Consider the following 27,296-nt stretch of genomic DNA (forward strand, 5'->3'; position numbering starts at 1 on the left):
ATCAAGCCAAGAATTTGGGGCTTTTAATAAAATCGTGATCACCAAGCTTAGGGGATCACAAGGTATGTGGAATTTTGATGTTTAGTGATATTTCGAAATTGTGATGAACATGCATGAACGAAATTTCTTGCATGAATGTTCAATGTTATAGTGATATTAGTGTGGGTACAAGTCTAGGAACAAACCCTAGATGCAAACTTGTAGAGTTGAGCCATAAACTAGTGATTAATCAAATAACCAAGTATGAGCTAAGTGGGTTTTGTTAATTTGATGAAATTGATGTTGTATTGATGTGTGTAAACATCATATTAATTCATATGAATGAACTACTTGAACAAATTAGAGATTTTGTAAAGAGTTCATAAGTAACTAGAAGTGGGTCTTGACTTAGAGTTAAAGCCACGATTATGATGGTCAAAGTGTGTATATGCTTGTAATAACTGAAATTACATGTTGATTTATTATTACTTGAGGTAGGAATTAGATGACATGTTAGCTAATTTGGCGTCTCAAAAGATGATGCTCACTAAGCGTGGATAATGTGCCTAATTGAGTCTTGTGAACTTGATAGTGCAATCATATGTGTTAAATGGTGATTTGACTTCTATAAAGTCAAACCGACCTTTAATAAGATCGAATGATAATTTTGATAGAAAATACGTAAGATGTAATAGTCATGATTGACAATGACTAAACTAACCATCTTACGAAATATGATGATAGTTTGATGCGTAACAAGCTAGGTGAAAGCTTGGAGGAAGGAGCGGGTCAAACAAATCAAGAATGGAGGAAAAGCATAATTCGGCTACAAGGTAATTATAGCTTACACTAGTCATATATTTAGAATGTTCTTTTGTTGTATTGATTACGAATAAGATAAATGCCTAATTGAGATATGGTGTTCCGGCGTGTAGTTGTACGGAACAAGATAACCAAATAGGATAAGAAACCATATTGATGGTTAAAAATGAGTTAAATCGGTAATTCAATCATATTATGACGAATGAAACATGTACTTTTAAGGGTTATCATATAAGGTAAATCATGATAACCAATAAGGGTAAAATTGTAATTTGGTCACTCGTTGACAATAATTGTTGGTTTTGAAAGGTACTTATTTCGTAAGCCTTAATAGGCCAAAACGCGTTAAGAGGTGATTTACAATTAAAATGACCGCGCGGTGTAAACCGGAGCGAGTCGTGTAGACGAGATGGCAAAAAGCTTCATCTCGCTAATATAATTGGTCACTTAGACCAAACGGGTCAAAAGGTGAAAATATCACTTTTTGATAATATCGACTAATGGTTTGTTGAGTTGCATGATTACAGAAATAATTATCGAGTGGTTATTTACATCGATATTACTTAGCGGCTATTGAGACAAGGTATTTAAATGGGTCAATATAATGATCCAAGCCAGGTACGCATAATAGGATAACTCCCATTTAAACGTAAGGTTTAATGAGAGTTAATTAGAGTCCAAAATAGATTTTGGTTACTTAAATAGGTAAACCGAATGTTACAAACGATGGTCATTACATTTGAAAGGCCTATTGACCTTTCAAATAAAATCATAACTAAAAAGAGGGCTTATGGGTCAAACATGTTACAGTAATCCCTCATCGTTAATGAAGGGCCAAGATGGACTAAAACGCCCTTATAAGTTAAACTGAGCAAACAACTTTGGGAACAAGTTTTATGATTCGATAAATACTTAGAAGAAGTGTAGAAGCTGAAAGAGGTAATACGTTAGTCAAACGTTACTATTTGAGTTTTTGCCGTAAAATATTGATTCGAGAAGTAAAATTTGGTTTATATAGATCACCACATTAAACCCACCATAAATACAGTTGTGGTGGAAGATTATGTGATGAGAAATGTGGTAATGAAATACTAGAAGCAATCGAATGCGATTTTAGGTTTGAAAGTGCTTAAATACCCTTAACGGGTCAAAATAAGCACTTGAGCGTAAACGGGTTTTAAATACGTAAGAAACTCGTAACTTAAACCTAGTATGATAGGAGATAATAAAATTATGAATTTCATGAGTTTAGGGAGCATATAAACCCGTTTGTTTGATTTGCACATGAACGGGTCAAAACAGCAAGGCATCATGAATAATGCAGAAGCTACCGTAAGTTACGGTAGCTACCGTAACTTACGGTAGCGACTGAAATGGTTATGGTAGATCTCAACTGGCTTACGGCAGCCCCTGAATGCCCAGTGGCTACCGTAACTTACGGTGGCTTACCGTAAGTTACGGTAGCGCCTAGTTATTTTGTTGAGTTTTGTTTTGCGAACCCATTTGAACAAGTTTTAAACCCCATTTGAACAAGTTTTAAACCCCATTTGAACAAGTTTTAAACCCCGTATGACTAAAGCATTTCATGTTTATGAAATGTAGGTACATTTTGGATGCCGGAAGACGATTAAGCTCAACGAATAACCGAACACGATAAAGATACATGCTTCCACACATTGCCTCGTCGTAAATTTTAAACGGCGGATTTAATCACGTTATGTTGAATAACTTATTATTTGTAGAAGTTTTAATAAACCTATATTTTTATAGTATGTGTAGTCTTAATTACACATATAATTGTTGGTATTTACATGAAAAACCGTTAAATAGTAATCAGGGTCTTACAAATCCAATAAGCAAACTTCTAATATGATTTAAACATCAAACGGTATCAAGATTTTAAGAGTTACAAACCATACCAACTTGTTTAGGTTTACGTAAACAGATTAAATGACATATCCAAAATAACCAACAAAATACATTATTTAAAACCTAGGTTTTGGCAAATATCTCATATGCGATTATAAGACAAAACCCGCAAAACAGTATCGTCTATGATGCAATGTAAGAACTCCCAAAAGTCATGAACTATCGATCACAATTAGGACCCAACTGCACTTCCACATGGTCAGGACTGACCCGGAGCAGGGTTTGTCTTTGTCAAACCCAACAGATCTATTCTACTGTTTCGCAGTCATACCAACACCAATGGTTACTTATAAACTGAAACACTACCATGAGGGCTTCCCAAGCTTAAACCAATAAACTTATGTAGATATGTATCATGTAACTATATCATACCGTTCAAACAACATCAGTGGCGGAACAAATGTAACTATATCGTACAGTTAATATGTTGTGAACAATATCGTACCGTTCGAACAACATCATAATGAATGATATTAATGCATAATTAACCAACAAAATACGTGTATGTTCTTCAATGTAGGTAATAGATGGCTTATGTGATGGAAGCACTCGACATTTGAAAATTTTAGCAAGCAAACCATCCAATATCGCCCAATCTCACAATGGGTACTTTGTAAATGGTTTTAAATTCCACACTCAAGAGCATGGTAGGGGACGTGTGACCAATAACTATGGTGTATGTGTGAGAGGGGAGGCGTATAACACCGAAGAGACGGACTACTACGGCTTATTGGATGAGATACTAGAGCTAGAGTATAATGGCAATGGGCCTTTAACTATTGTACTGTTCAACTGTACATGGTTTAATATCTATCGCGGTGTAATAGTTAACAAAAACAAATTGGTTGATGTCAAACACAAGTCCCGACTTCTGGGTGACGACACGTTTATCTTAGCATAACAAGCGGAACGGGTGTTTTACACATCATACCCTGCCCAAAGAAATGATACAAAAGATTTATGGGTTGTTGTGAAGACAAAATCCCGACACATATATGACATCGCCCAACCTGAAACTGAAGTCACAAACAATGAGAACACGGAAGAACACGAGTTTCTTCAGATTGATGAATGGTTTGAGTTACCGGATAAAGTAACTAGTAGTGAACACATCATCTTAGTCACAGACACCGACACAATGGAGCAAGCGACTAATGAGGCGAATGAAGGATTCAGAGGCGAAGAAATTGAAGTTGAGGAGGATACATACGATGGTGGTGATGATCACATGGCTGTTTTGGACCACTCTTCAGACGAAGACGATTGCTAGGAACATTGTTTTTTTCGAACGACTACATTGTTTTTTGTTGTAAAGTTTATGTTATTTGTGATTTATGATACGGTATGTCCACTTTATGTTATATGCAATTATAGGCTGTCATTCGTATATTATCTATCTGATATTTTTTTTGTTCTATCAAATGCAGGTGTACATACGTTATGGCAGGTGCTCATGGTGGTAAGGGTGGTGCCTATGGTGGTAAGGGTGGTGCCTTTGGTGGTAAGGGTGGTGCCTTTGGTGGTAAGGCTGGGTCTCCTAGTGGTAATGGTGGTGCTCGTAGTGGTAATGCTGGTACTCGTAGTGGTAAAGGTGGTGCTTATGGTGGTAAAGGTGGGTCTCCTAGTGGTAATGGTGGTGCTCGTGGTGGTAAGGGTAGTGCTTATGGTGGTAAAGGTGGGTCTCCTAGTGGTAATGGTGGTGCTTGTAATGGTAATGATGGTTCTCGTAGTGATAATGATGGTGCTCATAGTGGTAACGGTGGAACTCGTGGACGTACTCCTAAGCCGGGATTTAGACCACCCAGCAGGCAAGCACATGACTCCACTGATGATGAAGGTACATTCATAACCACTTGTGGGAGATACCCCACATAGCGGTGGGGTCATGCTGGTAATATTCTTGTTGTTAATGTTGGGGGTAATGATGGTACCGGTAGTCGTGGGGGTCATGATGGTAGCGGTAGCAGTGGGGGTCATGATGGTAGCGGCAACCATGGGGGTCATGCTGGTAGCGGTAGTCGTGGGGGTCATGCTGGTAGCGGTAGCCATGGGGGTCATACTGGTAGCGGTAGCCGTGGGGGTCATGCTGGCAGCGGTAGCCGTGGGGGTCATGTTGGTAGTGGTAGGCGTGGGGGTCATGCTGGTAGTAGTAGCCGTGGGGGTGCTGGGGATCCCATGGCTGACATGTGTGGAGTAATTCGTGATTCGTCATTACGCGCAATCCCTGATCGTGCTTCAAACCATTATAGTGAGGATAGTGACTTTGAGGACGTCGATCGCCAGGACGATCATGAGGACGATGATCGTCCTTTATCTCAGCGCTCATATGAAGGCGTATCTGGTGATACATTTCAAGGAAGAGTGATCAGGCGTGCTGGGGAAATGTAAAATATGAATCTCAATAAATAATAATAATAATAATAATAATAATAATAATAATAATATAAATATACTTATTTAGTTGTTTTAATATTGTAGGTTTGAGGTTGAGCATGGTGATGTTCATAAGAGCATCACTCGTATACTATCTCAGCATCACGATGGAGCTTGGATGACATTTAGGCAGATTCCACGGGATAAACTGGCTCGTATGTTCGAATGCTTTAGGGTAATATATAAATTCTCTAATTTTTATCTTATATAAATATTGGTTCTAAATATAGAAGGAATTACTACTGTTGCTAAGTTTTTATTTTTAACTTTTCTTTTTATTTTTTATAGACCCGTTATCCGGCTAACGAGCAACTCATACATGAAGGGTTTATTAACGTGCTAAAGACACGTTATAGAGACATAATGAGGCAGTTGAGAATAGACTCCACAATGTTGGCATGTGCCGTCCACGAAGATATGGATCCAAGCAATTATCTACAATTTGACAAAATTTGTGATTTTCCGCCTCCTACAATATCTCTTGAAGTATGGCGTGAATTGTGTAAGGTAAGCGAGTTAGTACCATCTTTTCTTATTATTATGGTTAAAACTAGATGAAAGTATTGGGTTCATTTTAGATGGGTAAAAAGTTTCAATTGATGTGGACTGCAAAAATTTTAAGCATAGATTCTGCAAATTCACAGAGTGAGCTCCTTAAACGCCTACGGGACCCACAGAGTGAGCTCCTTTTGCTTCGTTCTTGTATGGGTGTTGCTAAATTACTGTTTGGTCTTCGAACGTGTCAACCTTCTTTGGTCGGGGGAGCTGTCTCTGTTTTTGATGAAGGCCTCCGGGGAGCATTAGAGGATATTGTTGTTTGTGGAGGTGCCTTTTTTGGAGATCTCCAGTGGAGGTTGGCTTCTCTCCCGACCCGGTTCGGAGGCTTAGGATTTGTACGGCCGAGGATGCCTCTTCATATGCTTTCGTGGCTTAAAGGGCCCAATCTTGGGGTTTACAAGACCACATACTCCGAGAATGTGGTGGGGATGTTTTAGACTCCGATTACAGGAGTGCGTTGGACCTTTTGCATAGTTCTCTTCCCAACCTTGATATTGGCGATTTCTACATTAAAGACACCGCCCCTCCTAAATCCCAGAAAATTCTGGCGAATGCCTTATATGGCGAAATTGTCAAGAGGTTTGAAGAGAAGTTTATTTTATCCCCTCGGCAAAGAGCTGTGTTTGATTGTCTACGTGCCCCACATGCTCAGGATTTTCTGTCTGTCGCACCTATTGAAGGCTTGGGGCAACACATGTCGGCTGTGGAATACCATGCTATCCTTAGATACCGACTGATGATTCCTTTGTTCCCAGTTGACGAGCCATGTCCGGTATGCCGCAAAGCGTGTTTGGATTCTTTCGGCGAGCACGCGATCCACTGTAAAGAGCTACCAGGGTTTAAATATCGGCATGATTGGGTGAGAGATGTGTTATGTGATGTTCTTAAGCGGGCCAGGATCTCTGCCAAAAAAGAGGCTCCAGTAAATTTCCTGACTGACCCCTTAGAGGGGAGGTCCACTTTACGCCCAGCGGACATCCTTGTGTTTGGATGGGAAGGGGGGGGGGGAAACACGATTGTGTAGATCTAACTGGAGTCTCCCCCCTTGTCGGGCTCAAAGACAAGGGTTTTGTCGTAGGGCAAGCGGTGCTCAAGGCAGAGGCGAGCAAAGTGGCAAAACATGAGAAAGCCTGCCTGGAGAATCAACATGTGTTTGTCCCGTTTGCGTTTGATACCTTTGGTGGTCTCGTTCCTGACGCTGTACGACTTTTGAATCGGGTTCAAAAAGTCGTTAATAGTAATTCTTCGTCGCCAAAGGTTTCAAACTTTGTATTTAGTAGAATTGGTTTTTCTATTCAAAAGGGGGTGGCGGCGCAACTTGTTGCCCGACTACCTGCCATTGCTTTGTAATTGCCCTTTTACGTGTGGAATGATATTATAATTTTATCTAAAAAAAAAAAAAACATGTTCATTTAAATAGATGACTAGTTGTGATAGGTGCATTCATTACTTTGCATGTATGCATATGTATGTTTTCATGTAGGTATGTATGCATTCAGTTAATGTATGTGTATGTATGCAACCATAAACACGCTTTTGTGTCTGTAAATTCTCACTAATAATCCACACACATCATTAGTGAACCTGAATGTGGATGTGGATGTAAGTTGAGTTGTTAATTATATCTTTTATTATTCTTACACACAAAAAACGATCTTTGTGATCATTCACATAAATGTCAGTGACATGCACTTCTAATTAGGGTCAACGAACCTCTTTTAGTCTTATACTCTTATTTACATAAATAAATATGTAGTTTTTTTTATTGATCATTGATGTACCATCTGCTTGTGTTTTTGTTATTTCTTTGTCATGTATTTCATGATAGTGGCTTAGGACCAAAATGTAAGTCCATATAGGCACTTATATTATTACTAAAAAGAATTTTGACTTTATATGCTCTTGCCTTTTCGAATCATTCCTTAGTTCAAATCTCGGGGCGGGGTAATTTAGAGTGTAGTCTTTGCTGTTAAAAAAAGTATAGTCTTTTTCCTTCGTTTGTAAAAATGGTTTGTTTGGTGTGATTCACTAATATCATATGTGCATAAAGATGGAACTATAGCTGTTGGACATTGCAAAAATTTCAATCTATGTGTATATTCGGAAAAAGAAATATTTAGTTTTTGGTGCAATTATCTTAATTAAGTTTTGATATTATATTATGATATACATATTTATACACTCTTTTACAGCATTGGAACGCAACTGGTTGGTTTAACAAGTCCAAGAATGGGTCAAAAAATCGCAGGAGCGCTAATAGTAGCAAATCATCACGACACACGGGTGGATCAATGGGATATGCTAAGCGTCGTGCCCGTATGGTAAGCCTTACAAATATGTTAAAGTAAAATAGATTACTTATGATTAGATTACTTATGATTATATAATCATAAGTAATCTATTTTACTTTAACATAATTACATTTAGGGGCAATATCCTAGATTCCTAACAAATATTGAAAATATCATATATATATATACCCATCCAAAACGCAGCGACGTAGCCGGTCTGCAGGTATGTTCGCAGCCGCAACCGGTCTGCTGGCATGTCCGCAGCCGTCTGCTAGCATGTTCGCAGCCTTCTGCTAGCATGTTCACAGCCGAGTTTTTTATTATTTTTTTTGACAGATTAATATCCTTTCTTTTTCAGTTTTCAAGATCAAACTACCAGCTTTTAATTAATTTTTTTTACAGATTACATGCCTGATCCTTGAGAGATATCACACAAACGAGTTTTTTTTTCTTTCTTTAACAAGCAAAGTACCAGCTTTTAATTAAGTTTTTTCAATTCCTTCAACAACTATCACAGCAAACAATTTGCAATTTTGATTTAGAAGTGTGAATTGAAGAGATATAGTTTCTCTTTCTTTTTTTATAATTATTTTCAACTTATTTTTTATTTGGTTATATTAAGAGGTATTTTTGAAAGGGTAGAATCGTCTTTAAGTTAAAATTTAATAAAATTGGATATATATGTTATTTGCAATGTTTGTAAGAGTATATATGAAATCAATCCTTACATTTATTCCACTCTATTTTTTTTGTAGAAAAGGAAAATGAATGAGGAACCTAATTTTAAACGAATCTTTCTGGACACCCACCTCACTAAAGAATGCAAGCAAAAATTATGGGACAGGGACATTGACATATATAACTTGGAGGAATTGACGTTTTGTACGGAGCGAGCCAAAAAAGTATATGTAAGTTATCTTTATTATTTGAGTAAATTCCTATTTTCGTCCCTTGTCCTTTAATTTATTCTCCATACGTTCATCTTCCTTATGTGTTGTTTACTGTTACAGTTAACTCGTATTGTTTTTATATATGTTCCTGTTTTGATAAATTGTAGGGGGGTTATTTGAATGCGATGCGTGAGGTTTATGGGCCGAACTATAGCGAGTATCCAGATGACCCTAAGGTGTGGGCACGTGTGATCGGACAAGGTCGCACGCGCCGGGTATACATGATAGGTTCTTCGGATCTAGAGTATTTGGTGATCGGGACATCTTCTTCTTCTGCCGGGTCTGCACCATCGCAGGCAGAGTACCAACGGTCTCAAGAAGAGGTATCTTTATTACCAGTTGATGTTACTAAAAGTTAAAAATGTTGGTTCTTGTCATTTCATATTAAAAACAAACCGTATAAAACAGGATCCGACCATTAGAATTTATTGTATTAGAATGTATACATGTATTATTATCTTTCGAAATTAAACTAATAAAGAACTTTTCTTTACGTCAACTATTTCTTTATAAGATGTAGTTACTACTTATAACTATATATATTTTAACAACATTTTAGGTTCAAGTTATGCGAACTCCAATGGTAGATCTTGAAGCTTGGCTTGAAGAAGAAAGGAATCTATTTGCAACTCGGCTTGACGAAGAAAGGAAAGCAAGGGAAGAACTTCAACAACAACTTCAAGAATTTATGAATAATTGGCGTCCTCCTTCTAATTAGTTATAGTGTCTGATATCTTTTGGGAAATATGTTAAATTGTATTAGTTTACGGTTTAAACATATTTGAACTTGCATTGCAATGCTTGATTTTTGAATCTGTGTTATGGGAACTTCGATGAATCTTGTAAAACAAGTTCTTGGTATCAAAGATTATTCCTGCAATTTTTTTGCTAGAAAAAAATGTAAATTTTAATTTTATTTTGCATTTTTTTTCTATTATAAGTTTAGCTCGTCGGAAAAGTGTCATAATAAAAAAATGGCTTCGCTTTTTTCTGTCGGAAACGTGTCACAACATAAAACAAACTTTTGTCGGAAAACAGTCAAAAAAATAGTAGATTTTTATTTTTAATTTCCCTTTATTTGTCGGAAATTTGTCACAAAAAATACTGAGTTTCGTCGGAAATTTGTAACAACTATTTTTATTTTTCTGTCGGAAATTTGTCACGAATAATGCTGAATGAAATTTTTAATTTTTTTTTGTCGGAAATGGGTAGCTAAAAAAATTCCGAAAATATAATAATTAATATTTTATCATAATAATACATTAAAAATAACTAGTAATTGTTGTAGGAGATCTGTAGCAGTTTGTGACGCGGCGGTTTTGTAGGAAATGGGTTGCAAGTTGCATAGGAAATGCGTTGGAAACAAGTTTCCTACAAGGCATTTTCCTACATCATGTATTTCTCACAAATGCGTGGGAAAGCCTGTTTTGTAACGCATTTCTTACGAAAACTGGAGTAAGAAGTTTCAGATTTTCTAGTAGTGCTATTAGTGGATCAAATTTACCCGTTACTGGGTCAATCTTCGGGTGAGCAGTGAAGTTGTGAGAAAGCCTTTCATCATAATCCATTAATCCAAGAGTTTGAAGGTCACCATCCTCCAATACCTTAATGACATCTGATTGAAATCTATAAAATGTGTTAGCAAGTTTTCATAAAACAAAATGTACCATGAAGTACTCATATTCTCGAGCATGTTATGCGTACATGGTTTATCTCCTTCGAATAACGCCAAGAGCTTTCCATGATGATATATGAGAGCTGTGTTTCCTTAAAGAAAACAAAATAATCTTAATGCAAGACAATGAAGACATAAGAAGCCATGATAACTAAAATAGTGAAAATTGACCAACCTACCTGTCCCAATGCCATATGAAAGATCAAGAATTTTGAGCTTTGATCTAATCATCTCTATAAGGATCATCAAAAATCCAAATGGTCCTTTAAGATCTCCAATCTGAGAATATGTGCATGCATTTGAGAAACATTAATTAAGATACATGTTTGGATACAAGTTTAATGGAATACCTTTGTAAACTTAGATCCGCCAAAGAATTCCTCTTGGGTTAAACGAGATGTTCTTACGTAACGTGAGAGATAAGATGGCTTTCCATCTTTTATTCGCAACCCGTGGATCATGCTGCATCTTGGATAATGTCATAAATATTGGAAACTGAATAATCAAAACATATAAGTGTAAAAATATAGATGACCATGGAGCAAATAACACATACCCATCTCCATCAAACCTGCAACAAAATTTAAAAAATGTTTGGTAAGATTACATACACTTTTACTGGTAGATATAATGGGGTGAGCGGTTACATAACATATATTGTAGATGTTTTATACCAGTGATATCCAGCCACAGGAGGAAACTTTGGATTTGGGCCTACTCTAACAAACTCCCCATTCAGGCACTCCTGTAATATTCATAAATGTTTTAAAGTTAACTCCATTATATACTAGCACCAAAAGACAAGAATTAGAGTTATACATGCGAAACAAGAGCATTATAAGCAGTGGCGGATTTAGCCACATTTCGTGGGTTCTCAGAAATCCAGTCAGTTTGGAAAAAAAATAGTGAGAATTAGTGAAAACCTTGTATGATTTAGAAAAAAATTAGTGATAATCTATCAAAAGGAACCCATTAGAAAAAAATTCTGGATCCACCACTGGTTATAAGTGAACAACTCAACTATTACTTAATGAAATATAACAGTCTCAATGGAAGAACAAAATATCAATTATAAAACTTTTGTAGCAAACATAAATCAAGAATATAACTCAAATTAATTATGCTAATAGAAGGTGCCTAAAAACTTACCGGTAGGTGACCGATTACGGGTAGATGTTTGGAAGGAGGAGTCTCATGAACGGGAGCAAAATTATGAGAGAGCCAGTGATGAGGTTGCGATGAATCATACATTAGCTTCACTACAAACTTCTCCATCCAATCAACTACCATGGAAGTAAGCCCTTTGTTTGGCTTAGGGTTCACAACCACCACCCCTCTGCCTTCCATGGTGCCATTCTGTTTCATTATATTAGTGTTTGTTAATAAAACGAGTTGACGCAAACTCGCGTATCGCGGCGGGACGATTAAAACCGAAGAAAAATAAATGTTAAAATATCGAATCACGGACGCGTGTTGCGGACCTATTATGTAAACCTTTTTTTATGAAAAGAATGACTAATTTGAAACGATAACATTGATTCGCTATGCAACGGGAACTCGCTATATCAAAGAAAACCCAAGTGCCTCAAAGAATATACATTGATCGAGAACCATAAAGATTAATGTCGGTGCCGGTTGTTTTAATCTCTTTATCTCGTATTATAAAAAAGGGTTTTTTACATATTTCCCCTTCCTAAGTTGGCTTATTACATATTTACCCAGTCATAAAATTTAATTACATATTTCCCCTCCCTAATCCATATATATTACATATTTCCCCTTTTCATTAAAAACACTCTTATTGAATGACTATTTTACCCTTAATGAACTAATTAAATGAATATTTACATATTTCCCCTTTTTAATATCATGAATCAATTACATATTTCTTCAATTTATTGAGTATTTAGATATTAAATAAGTAAATACATATCTCCCTTTATTGAATGAATATTTAGCAACAATGCAAATTTAATTATGATGAAAAATACATAGAGCTCTTTGAAAAGCTGGTGCATCACTATCATCCACATCCACGTAATTTTTTCTTAATGGTTGATGCTCATAAAGGCAAGGTGCTAAACTGTAACAGAAACCTTGACCATTACATGAATAACTGAAACCACTATAACCAACTCTACACCTCTGCAATTTTACCATAATCGATGACTGAACTTGTACCTTCTGTCTTCCTTGTTGTGCTCTTTGAAAAGCTGGCATGTGCTTTCACCGATTTATGTAGTATTTACATAATAAACTCGAAAAAACAGCCCTGAAACTCGAATGAACCGTTCATCTTAGGGGCTGCAAAAAGTCAAAACTCGAAAAAAAATTGTGGACTGTGCGAATCTCGAAAGAACTGTGCTTGAATAACCTTACAAACTTGAAAAAACAGCCCTGAAACTCGAATGAATTGTGCGAAAGGATTATAAAGATGGGAGAAGATTTTGGAAATAAGAAAAGGGTAATTGAGTAATTTCTCAAAAAAAAGGGGAAATATGTAATTGTTTTTTTTCTTTGGGGATATATGTAATAAGCCCTCTTAGGAGGGGGAAATATGTAAAAATCCCTATAAAAAAATATTTAAAGTTTATGTCAATGAAACATACACAACAAATACTACCTATCTCTTGAAGCTAAGCATAAACATATTGAAATCCACTTTGTTCAGTCTCTTTCTCTCATATTATAAGCATATACATATAGAAATATCAACTGTGTTTTAATCTCTTTCTAGCACATTAAGAATAAAAAAATATTTGAAGTTTACGTCAATGAAACATATACAATAAATATTACCTATCTCTCGAAGCTATGCATAATATAAACTTTTATAAAATTCACTTTTTTTTCCCATTTTTTTAAAGTAATATATATGTATATAATATTCAGGAGAATGGTAAAATATTAACTATTTTATCTATTTTTCTGGCCATTGTATATTATATATAAATATGTATATAATATTTGAGAGAGTGGTAAAATCTGGGGTGAAAAATTCATGGTAAAGAGTGGGTGAGCACCAAACAACTCATCACAATTCACAAACCATCATAGACGAATTCTAAGCTCACATATCATAATTCAAACTTTTCAGTTTGTTCTGCACACTCAACACACAGGGGGTGTTTGGGTTAGCTTATTTTGAAGCAACTTATGACTTATTAACTTATAAAAGTTAATAAGTTGTTTTTTGAGTGTTTGGGTTAGCTTATTTTAGAGGATTTTGTGTGTGTGAGAAGTCATTTTTGAGAAGTCAGAATTTCTGACTTCTCACTTATGACTTATATAAGTTAATAAGTCATTTTGAGAAGGAATGCCAAACACCCACACAAATACCCAAAAAAAGAAAATGTAAAAAGGCATCGAAAAAATCAGTACCATACCACCAATGAACCACCGCCACCACAACACAACCGGCAAACCACCGCCACTGTATCACCACCATCGAACCACCACCAACAAAACACGACTCAACTTCTTCAACCATAAAGTCACGATGATATATTGATTTTTGTCGGATCACTTCTCGTTTGTTCCAAAACCGCCACCATTGCTTCTCTGGCGTGGTGATAACACGACTTCCATCACCGCAACGAAAGGTAAAAATCAAACTCGCCACTGAGTGTACGCCACGTTTCCGTCCATCTTCACCGGCCGGAACAACTCCGGTCGTCATGACCAGATTATCCGACAGATCACCTTCGTCATCACGAAATCAGGTTTGATCATGTTCTAAAATCCGCTCAAACAACCGAGAGGTTCTTGTCGTCAAAATCGAATCCATAACACTATTACGCAGATATAAGGTATTTATGGACAACGAAATGGGGCGTTGAATCGGTGTGATAACTGTTTAACTATCGCCAGTAACCGCCACCGCAAGTAACCGTATAAGGTGTTAGGAATGTGGCTGCGTCGGTTCTTTAACAGTTGCCACTAATGCCGAAGATGGTGTTAAGAATGTGGTCGCGTCTATTCTTTAGCAGGTGCCATTAATGTCGCCGATTGAAGGATCCGACGGTTGATGAGGCGGTGACGGAAAGGAAGCGGATGGACACCGCCGTTAAGTTGCTATTTGGTTATTTCTTGTTAAACGACATGTTGGTTCGATTTCTTTTCAAACGGCGCGTTGCTAAACTGACGACCCAAGTTGCTTTTTGTTATATTACGAGTAGGCGCTAACTCAGGTGTTGCAGCGGGATGCTGACTATGAATATATATAGTATCATTTTATGCAATATGGAAATTCTAAATTTATGCAAAACATAATTTTCATTTGATTTATCCTCGGTCTCCAATATCACACAAAAGCATTTTACATTCAAAGAACAAAAGAAAACGTTTTGAAGAATGGCCTAACTTTACCGGCTTAAATTTGAACAGGACATTTTTTGACCCACGCCAAACTGTTACAGTATGTAAGTAGAATAAATAAACATGCTACACAGGGTAAGGTTTGATAGGATGAAAAACCAAACCGTTTAAGTTTTGTATATCGTATATACATTAACAAAAAGCAATACCCGAATTTTTGTAAACTGTATAATTTAGCTATTAAGACCATGTATAGTGGGAGGGTAAAATAAAGCCCCCACCTTTGGGCGTTTTGTACCATGTGACAGTCTAGTCAGCAAGGGAGCTTTATTAGGCATTATGTTAAAAGGGGTGTAGTGGAGCTTGAAATCTTGTGGGACATTTTATTCTAATAGAATTAAATAAAAAATAAAAATAAAAACCATAAAAAATGCTATTGCCCAAAGATAATGACCATGGGCGTTTTAAAAGCACGCAAAACCCTTTTTTTTGTAAAAAACGCCTAGGAGGCGGTTGCTGGGCTTTTTTGGGCGTTTTTTTTGGAAAAAATGCTAAAAAACCCCACTACGGATGGTCTAATTTTTTTTAACTTATTTTGTTATTCTTTTTAAGACAAAATACAATTACAACATGCTTTATAATTTTTCCCATATGTACATACATCAATAAACACAAATATTTTAAACATTGCTATAAAAGTTACATGCTTTTACAAAGCAATATACATTCCGGCAAATAATTATAACCCAACCGGTGCTTTGTTTCACTTTTTTGAGTTTCTATTCTGGTTTTGTTTAAGAATCAAAACACCTTATGAATTGTCAAGAAAAAACTAAAGAAATATTATTTCTTAACATAAGGTATTCATATTGGCAAATAAAATGGTGTGAGTATCGAATATAAAGTTTACCAACCTAACATATCCTAGTAGAGCTTTTATAAAGTATATAAGATTTACAATAAATAAACTAATAATTGATTCACTTGGTAAAATAACAACTTTTTTTGAGCGACCAACTAAATCACCGGATAAGCATCCTGTGATGCCCTCAATCGAGTAAATGCATTCCCCATCCATAACGGTTACAGTTGGATGCATATGCATACCTGAGCTACCAAACCACGTACCAATACCGGGAAATAACAACTACTACTTATATTTAAAATTTTAATTTTTATTAAACCATTAAGTGGTTTTATTGAAAACCATAAAATGAAAACCACAACCGGTTTACTTTCATTTCACACAATGTGAGAGAGAGAGTGAGACTAGAGATTGGGGGAGGATCCGGCCATCCAAATCGGCGGGCCAACCTTCAAGTCCGGCACGAAGGCAATGCATGTCCGCGCAACCTTCAAATCGGCGGACACTGATGCAAGTATGGCATGACGACGATGCAAGTCCGGCCAACCTTCAAGTCCGGCACGACGGCGACGCACGGCGGACCGTTCATAACTTGAAAATCCTTGTTTGGTAACCATTAATACCAAACCTCGCCGGAATCTGGTTTGCCGGAGGATCACGCCATCACGGGATCTTCCTGTGGTTCCGCTGCGTTGCACCACCCGTTCAGATCCTCCGCTTACGTCGGAGATACCACATTTTTTATGCTTTTATGAAAGATTTTGAAATGATTTTTTTTGTTTGTTTATTTAGGTGGTGTTTGTTTGTTTTTTTTTTTTTTTTTGAAAAAGTACTTCACAACCACTTTTGTCTTCTCCACGCAGATCACGCACAGACATAGAGGTTTGCAGCCTATTTGTTTTTTGGAAGAGGTTTCACTAAAAAACCTCTTCCCCACCACTTCCTCGTGCAGACAAGGCCCACCATCTTCATTCCTCTTCTTTAATCTTTCCTCTTTCAAAACACTGAACCCTAGCACCCATCTCCTCCTCCGGCGCACCTTACCTCCTCCGCCACCCCTTCCCCTCCGCCGCCCTGCACCTCCGCCACCCCCCCACCTTCATCGCCCTCCTCCTCCAGCCGACACCCACCTCCGTCGTCGCCCTCCTCCTCCTCTAGCATCTCCTCGACTATCATTGGTAATCAGCTGATATCTTCAATCCCACCACCACTGGAAAGTGCAGCGGTGGACAGAGCAGGTGGAAAACCACAGGAAAGTGCAGCGGTGGACAGAGAAGGTGGAAAACCGGAGGTGAAAAACATATGGTATGTGCTTTTCTTCTACACACGTGATAAGTGAATCTCAGAAATTTTTAAGTATTTCTTGCAAAATCTTAAATGATTGGTGATCACTAAAGAAAAAAAAAAGTGTTTTTTTCAGATTTTAGTTGGATGTTTATTTGGGCCAAAATTGAAATAAATTGATAAAAAAAGTGTTTTTACTCTTTAGTATATGTTGGTGTGATCTTTCTGCAAATGGGATTGTGTATATGATGATAATGATGATGAGTTTGAGAACAATGTTTGAATGTTTAGAACAGTGGTAGTATAGTGATCACCAACTGTTTGATAAAATGCACACCAGTTGTTCGACGATTTGTTTGCTAATTGATTGCTGAATTTGCTGCTATTGAAGATGATTTGTTTGACGATTTTGGTGTTACGCATGCCTGTTATGTTGTTTGATTATGATATTCATCGTGTTAAAATGGTAATTAGAATTTGTATGATGTTCAGTATATAACAACCCTCGGTAAAACCGACACCCTCATAATATTTCCGACACCCTAATATATCTTTAAATATATCAATATGTCTTTATATGCACCCCGTATGTGAAAACCGAGCCCAAATTAGAATATAATATATAAAATAAATTAAAAACAATAATTATTAAGCTGAGGCGGGCCGCGTAGGGCCTCACCTCAACTTAACGCGGGCCGTGTAAGGGTATAACCAGATTTCGCCAAAATCTTAAGTTCATGCAGGCCGCGTACAAGATTTGTTTAAGTTAAAGCGGGCCGCGAGCGTCCTAAAATCTGGCACAGCCCGGTGTGGCCACGTGTCCGATGCGTGGCGAGTCTATGCGATGATCGGGCCAAGCTACGCATTGACCACATGTTGACGCGGGCCGCGTAGAGTCTGACCTTATTTGACGCGGGCCGCGAGGAAGTCCAATTTCACAACTATAAATAGATCGCATCAGTGTTCGTTTTCCGTCGCTCACATTCTCAATCTCAAATCACAATTTCTGTAGGAAGTAATTATACGCGGGCATTATACCCCCTAAAATAGCGAGGTTCTGCTACGATGTAAGTATTATAACCCCTGGAGACGTATTAGATACGCTGCCCGATTGATCTAGGGTTCCGTAACGGCTGTCGTGGTTCTGCCCGACGTAGTCGTTGGAATGCCGTCTCGGGGAGGGTATTACTAATGTTAAAATGGGTTATTATACTAACACACGTGCATTTGTGTAAATTATAGATATTCACCAGGAAAACCCTAAAGAATCACCTAAGACAGCAATGTGAGTTGATCCACTTTTTGTAAACCTTTTTGTTAACTGTTTTTACAAAACCTTAAATATCTTTCCATGCGAATGACAGTTATTGAGTATTTGTAAGAATACAATTACAGCCGGTAAATTTGGGGTTTTGTATACAAAATTTGTTACCACCTGGTAAAGGAGTAACATGACCATAAGTCGGAACGACATTACCGTGTGGTGGTAATTGATATAACTTGGAAACAAATGTAATTGCGGATGCGCCCTCAATACTGTTCACTGTGAATCTTTAATTAAACTTGATTAAACTGGGATTCACTCACCAGTATTTCCCACTGACAAAATGTTTTTAAAACGCGTTTCAGGTAACAATATGTGAAAGCCAAATAGAAGCCAGCTGGACAGCACTGAAGGCTTGGAAAAGTGGCAATAAAGTTACCTAATAATAAAATAGATGTTTTTATTCAATAAATAGGATTTATTCCTATGAAACGTGTGTATTGAAAACTTGGGTTTTACCCATATGTTTAATATTATAAATCATGGCGGTTTACTCTGATTAAAATATTTCCTAACTACGGTCCTGATGAAAATTTCCGCTGCCAAATTGGATAAATAAATGTGATACCACCGAAACTGGCTCACGGCCGCCCGTTCCCGGGAACTAGGGACCGGGGGTTGTGACACAGTAGCTTGCAGAGGTTAAAAAACAAACAGTCTGAAGAGGTTTGGTCCACCTCTTCTGCTGCAGATGTCTGCAGATGTGGTCCGCACACTCCAGACATTTTACCTCTGAAAAAACAAACAGCACCTTAGTAACTGATAGGGTTTTTCTTCTAATCATTTTTTTTCTAATCAAATAATCATCAGGTTGCAGTTTTTAGTCTGTTGAAGAAATTGATGGCAAGTTTGATCTCCTTTACGACATATTGATAAATTCATGGTGAAAATGTATCAAAGATTCTGAATTATTTTCTGGGTTGTTTTGGACATCAGGGAAAAGCTTCATCTTTCTTTGTTAAAGGAGTTTTTCAAATGGGGTTGATCTGAAACTTCTGGACTTTGAAACCGCAGTTGCAGTTGGAAAAGAAAACAATATGATCTTGAACCGATTTGATTAAGTAAGACAATTTGTCAGAGAAAATAAAGATTTGTGGGTGTGGAGGATGCGGATTTGTAGTGTGACGGTAGACGGTTGTTGGCAGTTATGATAAAGGAATGCGACCCGCGTATTTTTTACGTAAAGTGTGTATTGAAAAGGTGCCAAAGACCAATATAAAAGTGCCACATGGACGAAACGTTAAATCAAATGGGTGCCTCTAGCGAAACGTTACGGTGGTGTGTTAAGGCAACTTAAGTTGCTTTTTGTATATATAATATAATGAAAGTTGTTGTCTATTACAATTAGAAAGCCACTTTTTTTTTAAATTGTAGAAGCCATAGCGCGGGAAGATAAACATATATGTGCATGGGTATTTTACGTCTTGTGAAAAGGGAATTTAATGTGCGAAACCGCACAAAGTATGCGCGTTTAGTTGCAAGTGATATCAGTCACACCGTTGTAATGCGTTGGATGCATAGCTGTATCTCATAGTCCATTCATACATTAGACAATGAAATGTTAGATTACAAGTCATTTCATACACACCGTTTGATTAAAAGTGGTTTCAAACGCATTGTTGTAGTTGTAATACGTTAGACGTATCATTGTAATCGCGTAATTCATTTATAAATTAGACACAACGTTCTAACAAGTTGTCGTTATAATTAGTTTAGGTACATCATTCTAACTAGTTTACACGCAACGTCGTATCAACATTTAAAAATTTTCTACTTCAATTAAACAAAAAAATAAAACTTAATACATACCAAGGATGATTAAAGTTGAGTAGTGCTCAATTGATCCGAAACTAATTCTTTGGGTTTGGCCCAAAGAACTACGTAAGAAAGGTTTCGGGGATGAAACCTCTTTATTGGGAGTAGATTTGTAACATCCAAAAAAAACAAGTTCGATAATTAAGCCAAATTAACTGGAGATGAGTGGGTAAAATACCATAGTGGTAAAAGTTAACCCGATAAACATTAGGATTTAACCTAATGTTAAATAAAGGAGAACAAATGTTTTTAGAATATAAAGTTATAAAAGGGCTCGGGTTATCGGGACTTAATCTAAATCAGGTTGTAACATTCCCGAGCTTGGTAAATTTAATTACCATGTTCACTTGACAATTGACATGAATTGTATAACTAGAAATATTAACCTAGTTAACATAATTGTTTATTAATACAGGTTGACTGGGTTATAAACAACAAAATACAAAACAAAACATGGAGGGACTAAAATTGCACAACCTTGATTGCTAAAAATATAAAAAGGGAAGAAAATAAAACACACTCATACAATGTATGTGTGTGTGTCGTGTTTAGAGAGAGATAAGGAGAACACCTCCCAAAAACCTCAAACAAAGGAAAATATCATGATTTAATGTGCAACTGAGATGGAAAATCCTTACATGATTAAAGGATTTGAATCATCTAGTCCTAACAAACCCAAGTTTGATTCTGCACAAGCTAGGTAGGAGCTTGGAAAGGAATGGGTCAAGCGGGTTAATGACGCGAGAAACCATGATCGGACGCGAGGTAAGCACCTCCTAGAATAGGATCACTACTTAAGTGATAGGAAATAATTTATTGATTAAGCAAAGAATTTAGAAGTGGGATCCTATGGTGTAAACCATAATGGGCCAAACGAGTAAAATGGCGAATAACCACATATTGGTTATTAAATAATGAATTTTGGAAATAAGACCTATGGTATAAATCATAACGGGTCAAATGAGTAAAATGGCGAGTAACCACATATTGGTTAAATAATGAATTTTGGAAATAAGACTGACGGGGTAAGTTCCCAAAAACCTCATATCAAGTACTTGGGACCATACCACAACTTCATCCTTTAAACCCTCTTTAGGCCTTGCGCCGCCGCGCACCGGTCCTACAAGGAATTTAGAAGAAAGAAAGCAGACAAACACTTGCGTGCCAAAAAGAAGTTAACAAGTCCTTGCGCCATTTTCCATAACAAACAAAGGATGGGAATCCTAGTTTAACACTTCCGCTTAAATAGTACCCCGACTTGGGTACAATTTACTAAGCTGATACCACACAATAAGGAATCACACTGGATTATGGCAATAATCTTCCAGAAGACTCAATCGTGCACCACCAGACGGTTATAACCGTCTGGGACACGTGTCATCACCCCAGGCCATCTTAAAATCACGATGATGACATGGAAATAAGGAGAAACCTCCACTTGATTACTTTCCACGTGGCAGTACCCCAGCCATCGAACAAGATCGCGATCCGTGTGCTTACACAATCCGATCAAAAGAATTAACGAAAGAAAAATAACCGCTTACGGGTTAGCATCATCCGTTAATATTTCAACAACGAGTTTTCCCGCCCAAACTTCCGACTATAAATATGAGAGTAATTCAGGTATGAAGTTCAAGTTACACTCACTTCGTCAATACTTCTTCTTCTTCTTCTTCTTCATAAACACATACTTATTCTCACGCCGGAGTCGGGTCAAGGAGAGAACCCCCCTTCTCCCCTTGACGAGGCTAACGGTGTTCTGTTTTGCAGTGTTCACCGGAGAGGAAGATCTGTCCAAACGAATCAAACGAGAGAGAACCAACCTTTTTATGCAGAACCTAACCCCCTAGATAATTTGATCCCAGTCATTTATCTAGTGTTTCTTCATTGGCGCCCACCGATTTCTCTATTTCACCTGTTTTTCCTCGTTTTCAATTCATTTGATTCCATTCAGAAATGGAGGAAACTTCAACTCATCATCAAAACGGCCCTCGACCAAACTTTGTTAACAATGCCCAAGTTGAGGGTATTGTAGAGGAAGCCTCGGATGACAATGAAGCACAGTTTGCTAATAATCATCTAAACGAACCTATCACCCCAGGGGTGCAGCCATAAATCCCTATAAGCTCAATTCTGCCCCTAGGAGAAACCCCAATCTCCTGGTATGTCAGATCTCAAGGGGCGTTGAATGATGTATACACACAGCTGTGTGCACAAACTGCCCCCTAAACTCAATCACGAAGGCCTGTATCCCATGCTAGGACACCGTTGGTACCTCATGTTTCCCAACATGTTGGGCCATCCCGGGTCCAGATAGAAGACACGAAGGTTTACTCTAGATCTCCTTTGAGATACGAGTATACTCAGTCAGAACATCGCAGAATAGAGTATCGAGATGAGTCACACCCTCATCGGAGACCATCAGTTCACACCAGGTTGGGATCCCAGCGAAATACCCACACCAGTGAATATGATCAAACTTACCGTGAGGGAGAAAGTGCCAGTGTGTTTAGCCGGTTACAACCGAATTACAACAAGTGTAGACCACGCGCGGTTTACAATCCGGAGGCTGAGCAAAACTATGATCTGATCTACCGCCCTGCTGAAGTAACGGAGAATTTAAAATTTGTAAGTGAAATTGCTCTGGCTCTGCTAGAGAAAGAAAAGCTCCCGTCTACCGTAGGCAAGTTCAACGGAATGACAGACCCTGACGATCATTTACGAGTTTTTACAAGCGCAGGGCTGGTAGGAGGCTGGACCCTACCAATGTGGTGCCACCTTTTTGTACAAACCCTGACAGGCGTTGCAAGAATCTGGTTTGACAACTTGCCCACTGGAAAAATTACGTCGTGGAAAGATTTGCACGACAAAGTTTTGGTTCATTTTAGCCAGCAAAGGCGATCAATCCGGGACACATCGGATGTGATGAACATTTGGCGTCACGATGATGAAAGTCTGGAAGACTTCATCACTCGTTATAACAAGGAGGTGCTTGAGATTGGGGACGTCCATGAGCAGCTGATTCGCGTCTGATGTGTTGAAAAACACCGTCATTTACCCGTGTATTTTGTATTTTATTTTTATAGTTTTTAAGTCATTTTTAGTCTTTATACAATTGTATTTATTATTTTGTGCTTTGGCAGTTCCTGGCGCAAATGGAGCGGAAACGAGTAATAAACACATAATAAGCCAATTGAGTGGAGTAGACCGCCAGTGACCGAAGGAAAATTACTGCTATTTTCTGTGAGTGGACCAAGATCACTATCTATATTTTATAAGTTAGAGAGCCGCCACAGGAGTTTAACCAAGCGAATTTAATGAAATTTGAGAGTGATGGGCCATTTTGACATGCATATATACAGTCCTTTAAAACTCTAATGGATATGAATCCAACAATTAAATGCACGTGCATGATTCTTTGGACAAAACAACAATGGGCCGCCACTGCCATCATGTTTTCGACATACATCAGTTGGGAAATTGTGTTTTTGTGGGCTTTGAAACATTTGTAAGTGGATATTATGAAAAAACCCTAGTGGATGAATTATAAATGTAAGGTGGACGTGAAGGAGGAAATCAGCAAAGGGGACTCCAAATAATTCTTTTCGCCAACACAGAAGGTGATTGGCCTATTATTGTTTTTTCGAAAACCAAGAGGGACACGGCAGCTAAGGATTGTTTTGGAAAAAGCAAGACTTAAGGCATATTGTTATTATTTTTCGAAGAGGCAACAGTGGGGGTGATTGGCTATTTAAAGTCGACAACATTCAGAGAAGACATAAACATCACGGCTGTACTTGGCGCAAGAGAGAAGGAAAGAAATATTTGGTTCTTGTGTGGATCATTACGGGTTCGATATTACGCATACTTTTCTAATTCTTTTCATTGAACCATGTTTTGTTTGATTTTCACAACTGAATTTGTTATGTTCTTAATAAAAATGAGTAGCTAAACTTCTAAACTACCTAGGATGTGATGAACTAGTGATTGTTACGTTGTTTTGACTTGGTTTTGGTTATTTTATGCGATTTACATAACTTTGCCTTGTGATTGATCTTGATATTGCATGTTGGTGTGTTTTGATTGATTATTGGTTGATGAATTCAGCGGTTTAGGCACATAGAAATGTCCCCTAGACTTAAAGTTTAATTTGAATCGTTGATCTTAGGGTTTTCGATTTGAATATTGAGTTGAGAAATTGACCAATTCGATTAATAATTAAAATCAATATTCTAAAACTTGCATCCTCATCTTGTGACTCGAAAGACGATTAAGGTGAGCTAGGTTATTAGCTAATCATTGGTGGGTAGATTGGGTGTCCGATAGCTCGGGCTCGTTTATTACATCGTGGTTAAGGTTTCGTAGGATTTCAATCTTCAAGGTTTGGTTTGCTTTGAGTTTTGAGAGTTTTGGGGGTAGAGTTACTTTCATTGCTTGATTCTCGTAGGATTTGGTATCGATAGGTCGAGCCGGTTCGTTCTAGCACTTCGCATTTCGTCTTTATCTTTCGTTTGATACATCTCTAGCGGGGGGTTAATCGAGGGAGTAGGATATTTAACCATTGCCATAGTCAAGATAGCGTTGCATGATTCTAGGGATTCGCCACCTAGGTAGTCTTTTCTCATCATATTTGACCTACACTTTGCTCCCGAGTTCGTGTTTGCTTTACGTTGCTTGTCTTGTTTGCCACATTTTTTTAATTAATTAGGTTGTTAGTTAATCATCAAAAATCAACTTAAAATTGACTTTGTATTCGACCACGGTTTATTATCTAAAGTTTGCATATAGTGTCCACGGATTGATATCTGGTCTTGCCATCTACACTACACTGCGACCGGTGCACTTGCAGATTGTGTGTGGTTTAGTTAGCGATTCCATTTTAAAACTTGTTCGAAATTAATAGATACATTTTCACACATCAGCGCCCAATTTAAATATGCAGTCAGGTGCGATGATATGATAAAAGTCCTGTTTGGGACAGAAGGACTCCTGAAGAGCTGGGAAAAGGTAAGGGCAGTGGCAAATGTCTATACCCAGACATAAAAGAATCTCACTACCAACAGGCCGCCACCACCACATAATCGACCTTCAGATTTGGGCTCAAGTGGTGGAAGGAAATTAAAGAAAGGTTGGCGCGATTCTAGCTCAGGGAACTATTCGTCTGAGGATGCTCGAGCCACAATTAACAAACTCACTGCGCAGAGAGAAACCAAACAAGAGAATAGGGAGAGACAATGGACTCCCCTAACCAAGACTCCTGCAGAAGTTCTAAGCACGGAGGCTTATCAGTTTAAACCTCCGCCACCCTTGAAGAACAAACGTGGTCAAGACCCAAGTCAGTATTGTGAGTACCACAAGGATAATGGGCATACCACTGATAACTGCATTTCTTTGCGCACAGAGATTGAAAAAGCACTTAAGTGTGGTGAGCTTACTTACCTCCTACAGAATGTGCGTAAAGAAATCAAACAAATCACTCGAGGCGAAGAAGGCCCGAGTAAAAAAGCAAAAAACTAAGAAGAAACTCTACGATTGGCCCGAGTAAACGAAGAAGGCTCGTCTGAGGAGCATGATTCAAGAGTTTCACCAAAAGGAGGGAGAGTCTTTCTATGAGACATGGGAGCGATTCAAGGAGTTGTTACTCAAGTTTCCTCATCACGGATTCGAGGATTGGGCGTTAGTTGAGAAGTTCTATTATGGAGTGACGCCCGCTATGAGGAATATGCTGAACACCACTGCTGGTGGCAATCTGATGACCGCCAAAACACCAGAGGAGTGCATTGAGATGTTTGAGGACATAGCGATGAGTAGTTATGAGTTTCCTGATTCTAGAGATTCATCCACTACACATAGAGGGGTGCACGAGGTCGATGAAGTCACCAGGATGCAAGCACAGATTGACGCTCTGCAAAAGTAGGTGGGTGATATGAAGATACAGAAGGAGCAGCTATGCGAGATATGTACTGGGAAGCATGACACGACCGTGTGTCCTATTGCTCCTACTGAGTCACCAGAGCAGGTAGAGTTTGTGAGTAATCAAAATCAAGGAAATTTCAAGGAGCGTTACAATTCGAATTGGAAGGATCACCCGAATTTCAGCTGGAAGAACAACAACCCACCGGGGTTTCAGCCGCGACAGAGTTTGTTTCAGGACACAAGAGCAGGATCGAGTTCAGGTGCGAATAACTCGACATTAGAGGAGATGCTAAGGAAAAACCAGGAGACGTTAGCTCAGCAGACTCAGCTGCTTACACAGTTCATCACGCAGGGGGATGTTCGACATCGGGAGACACATGCAAGGTTCTTGGAGCACGAGACTTTCATGAAAAATCAGAGCGCAGCATTCCAAAACCTTGAGAGGACTGTAGGTGCGATGTCAGAGAAGTTGAATCAAAGACCTCATGGTGGTCTCCCCAGTAGCACTGTTAAGAACCCGAATGCCACTGCTAAAGCCGTTACTACGAGAAGTGGTCGAGGAGGTGTAGAGGTCGAGCCGGTAGTCGATGAGGACCCGGAGGTCGACGAGGAGATTGAGATGGAGACACCAGCTGGCAAAGTGCACCCTAGGTTGCGCCCAGCAAGTACAGCACAGTCCAGCGGGTCTTTAGGAGAGCAGAAAGATGCAGAGAAGGATCCGATGAGGGTGTATAAGCCGACACACCCTTACCCTGGTAGGTTAGTGAAGGGTAAGGACGCGGAGTAGTATGGTCGTTTCATGGAGATGCTGAAGAAGTTACACTTGAACAGCCCGTTCGTCGAGGCTTTGGCGAAGATGCCGAAGTATGCGAAGTTTTTGAAGGATCTTCTCACGAATAAGAAGAAATTAGAGGACCTTTCGACTGTCACCCTGAGCGAGGAGTGTTCTGCCGTCTTGCAGAATAAGCTGCCGAAGAAGGTGTCTGATCCTGGTAGCTTCACGATTCTGTGTCTGATCGGAAATCTCACCGTCAGCAATGCGCTAGCAGACGTAGGGGCTAGCATAAATCTTATGCCGTATTCCATCTTTGCTAAGCTTAATCTAGGCGAGCCGTCTCCTACGCGCATGAGTCTTCAG

The 27,296-nt window shown here is 38.4% G+C and overlaps 1 protein-coding gene and 1 non-coding gene across 2 annotated transcripts in view; both read right to left on the minus strand.

Moving 5' to 3' along the window:
* LOC110918042 (carotenoid 9,10(9',10')-cleavage dioxygenase 1) overlaps positions 1–27,296 on the minus strand; it is a 61,946-nt gene that overhangs the window by 11,063 nt on the left and 23,587 nt on the right. The window contains exons 4-10 of the mRNA XM_022162434.2: positions 11,787–11,993; positions 11,312–11,382; positions 11,194–11,208; positions 10,988–11,099; positions 10,817–10,916; positions 10,667–10,729; positions 10,467–10,577 (exon numbers count right to left, since the gene is read on the minus strand). Of these exons, the coding sequence (XP_022018126.2) occupies positions 10,467–10,577; positions 10,667–10,729; positions 10,817–10,916; positions 10,988–11,099; positions 11,194–11,208; positions 11,312–11,382; positions 11,787–11,993 (679 nt within the window). The remainder of the gene's footprint in view (positions 1–10,466; positions 10,578–10,666; positions 10,730–10,816; positions 10,917–10,987; positions 11,100–11,193; positions 11,209–11,311; positions 11,383–11,786; positions 11,994–27,296) is intronic.
* Positions 25,800–25,906, minus strand: LOC118488758. Its single transcript, XR_004885293.1, has one exon. It is a non-coding gene; the product is annotated as a small nucleolar RNA R71 (small nucleolar RNA).

Source organism: Helianthus annuus, chromosome 16, assembly GCF_002127325.2.
Source record: "Helianthus annuus cultivar XRQ/B chromosome 16, HanXRQr2.0-SUNRISE, whole genome shotgun sequence".
Classification (NCBI taxonomy): Eukaryota; Viridiplantae; Streptophyta; class Magnoliopsida; order Asterales; family Asteraceae; genus Helianthus; species Helianthus annuus.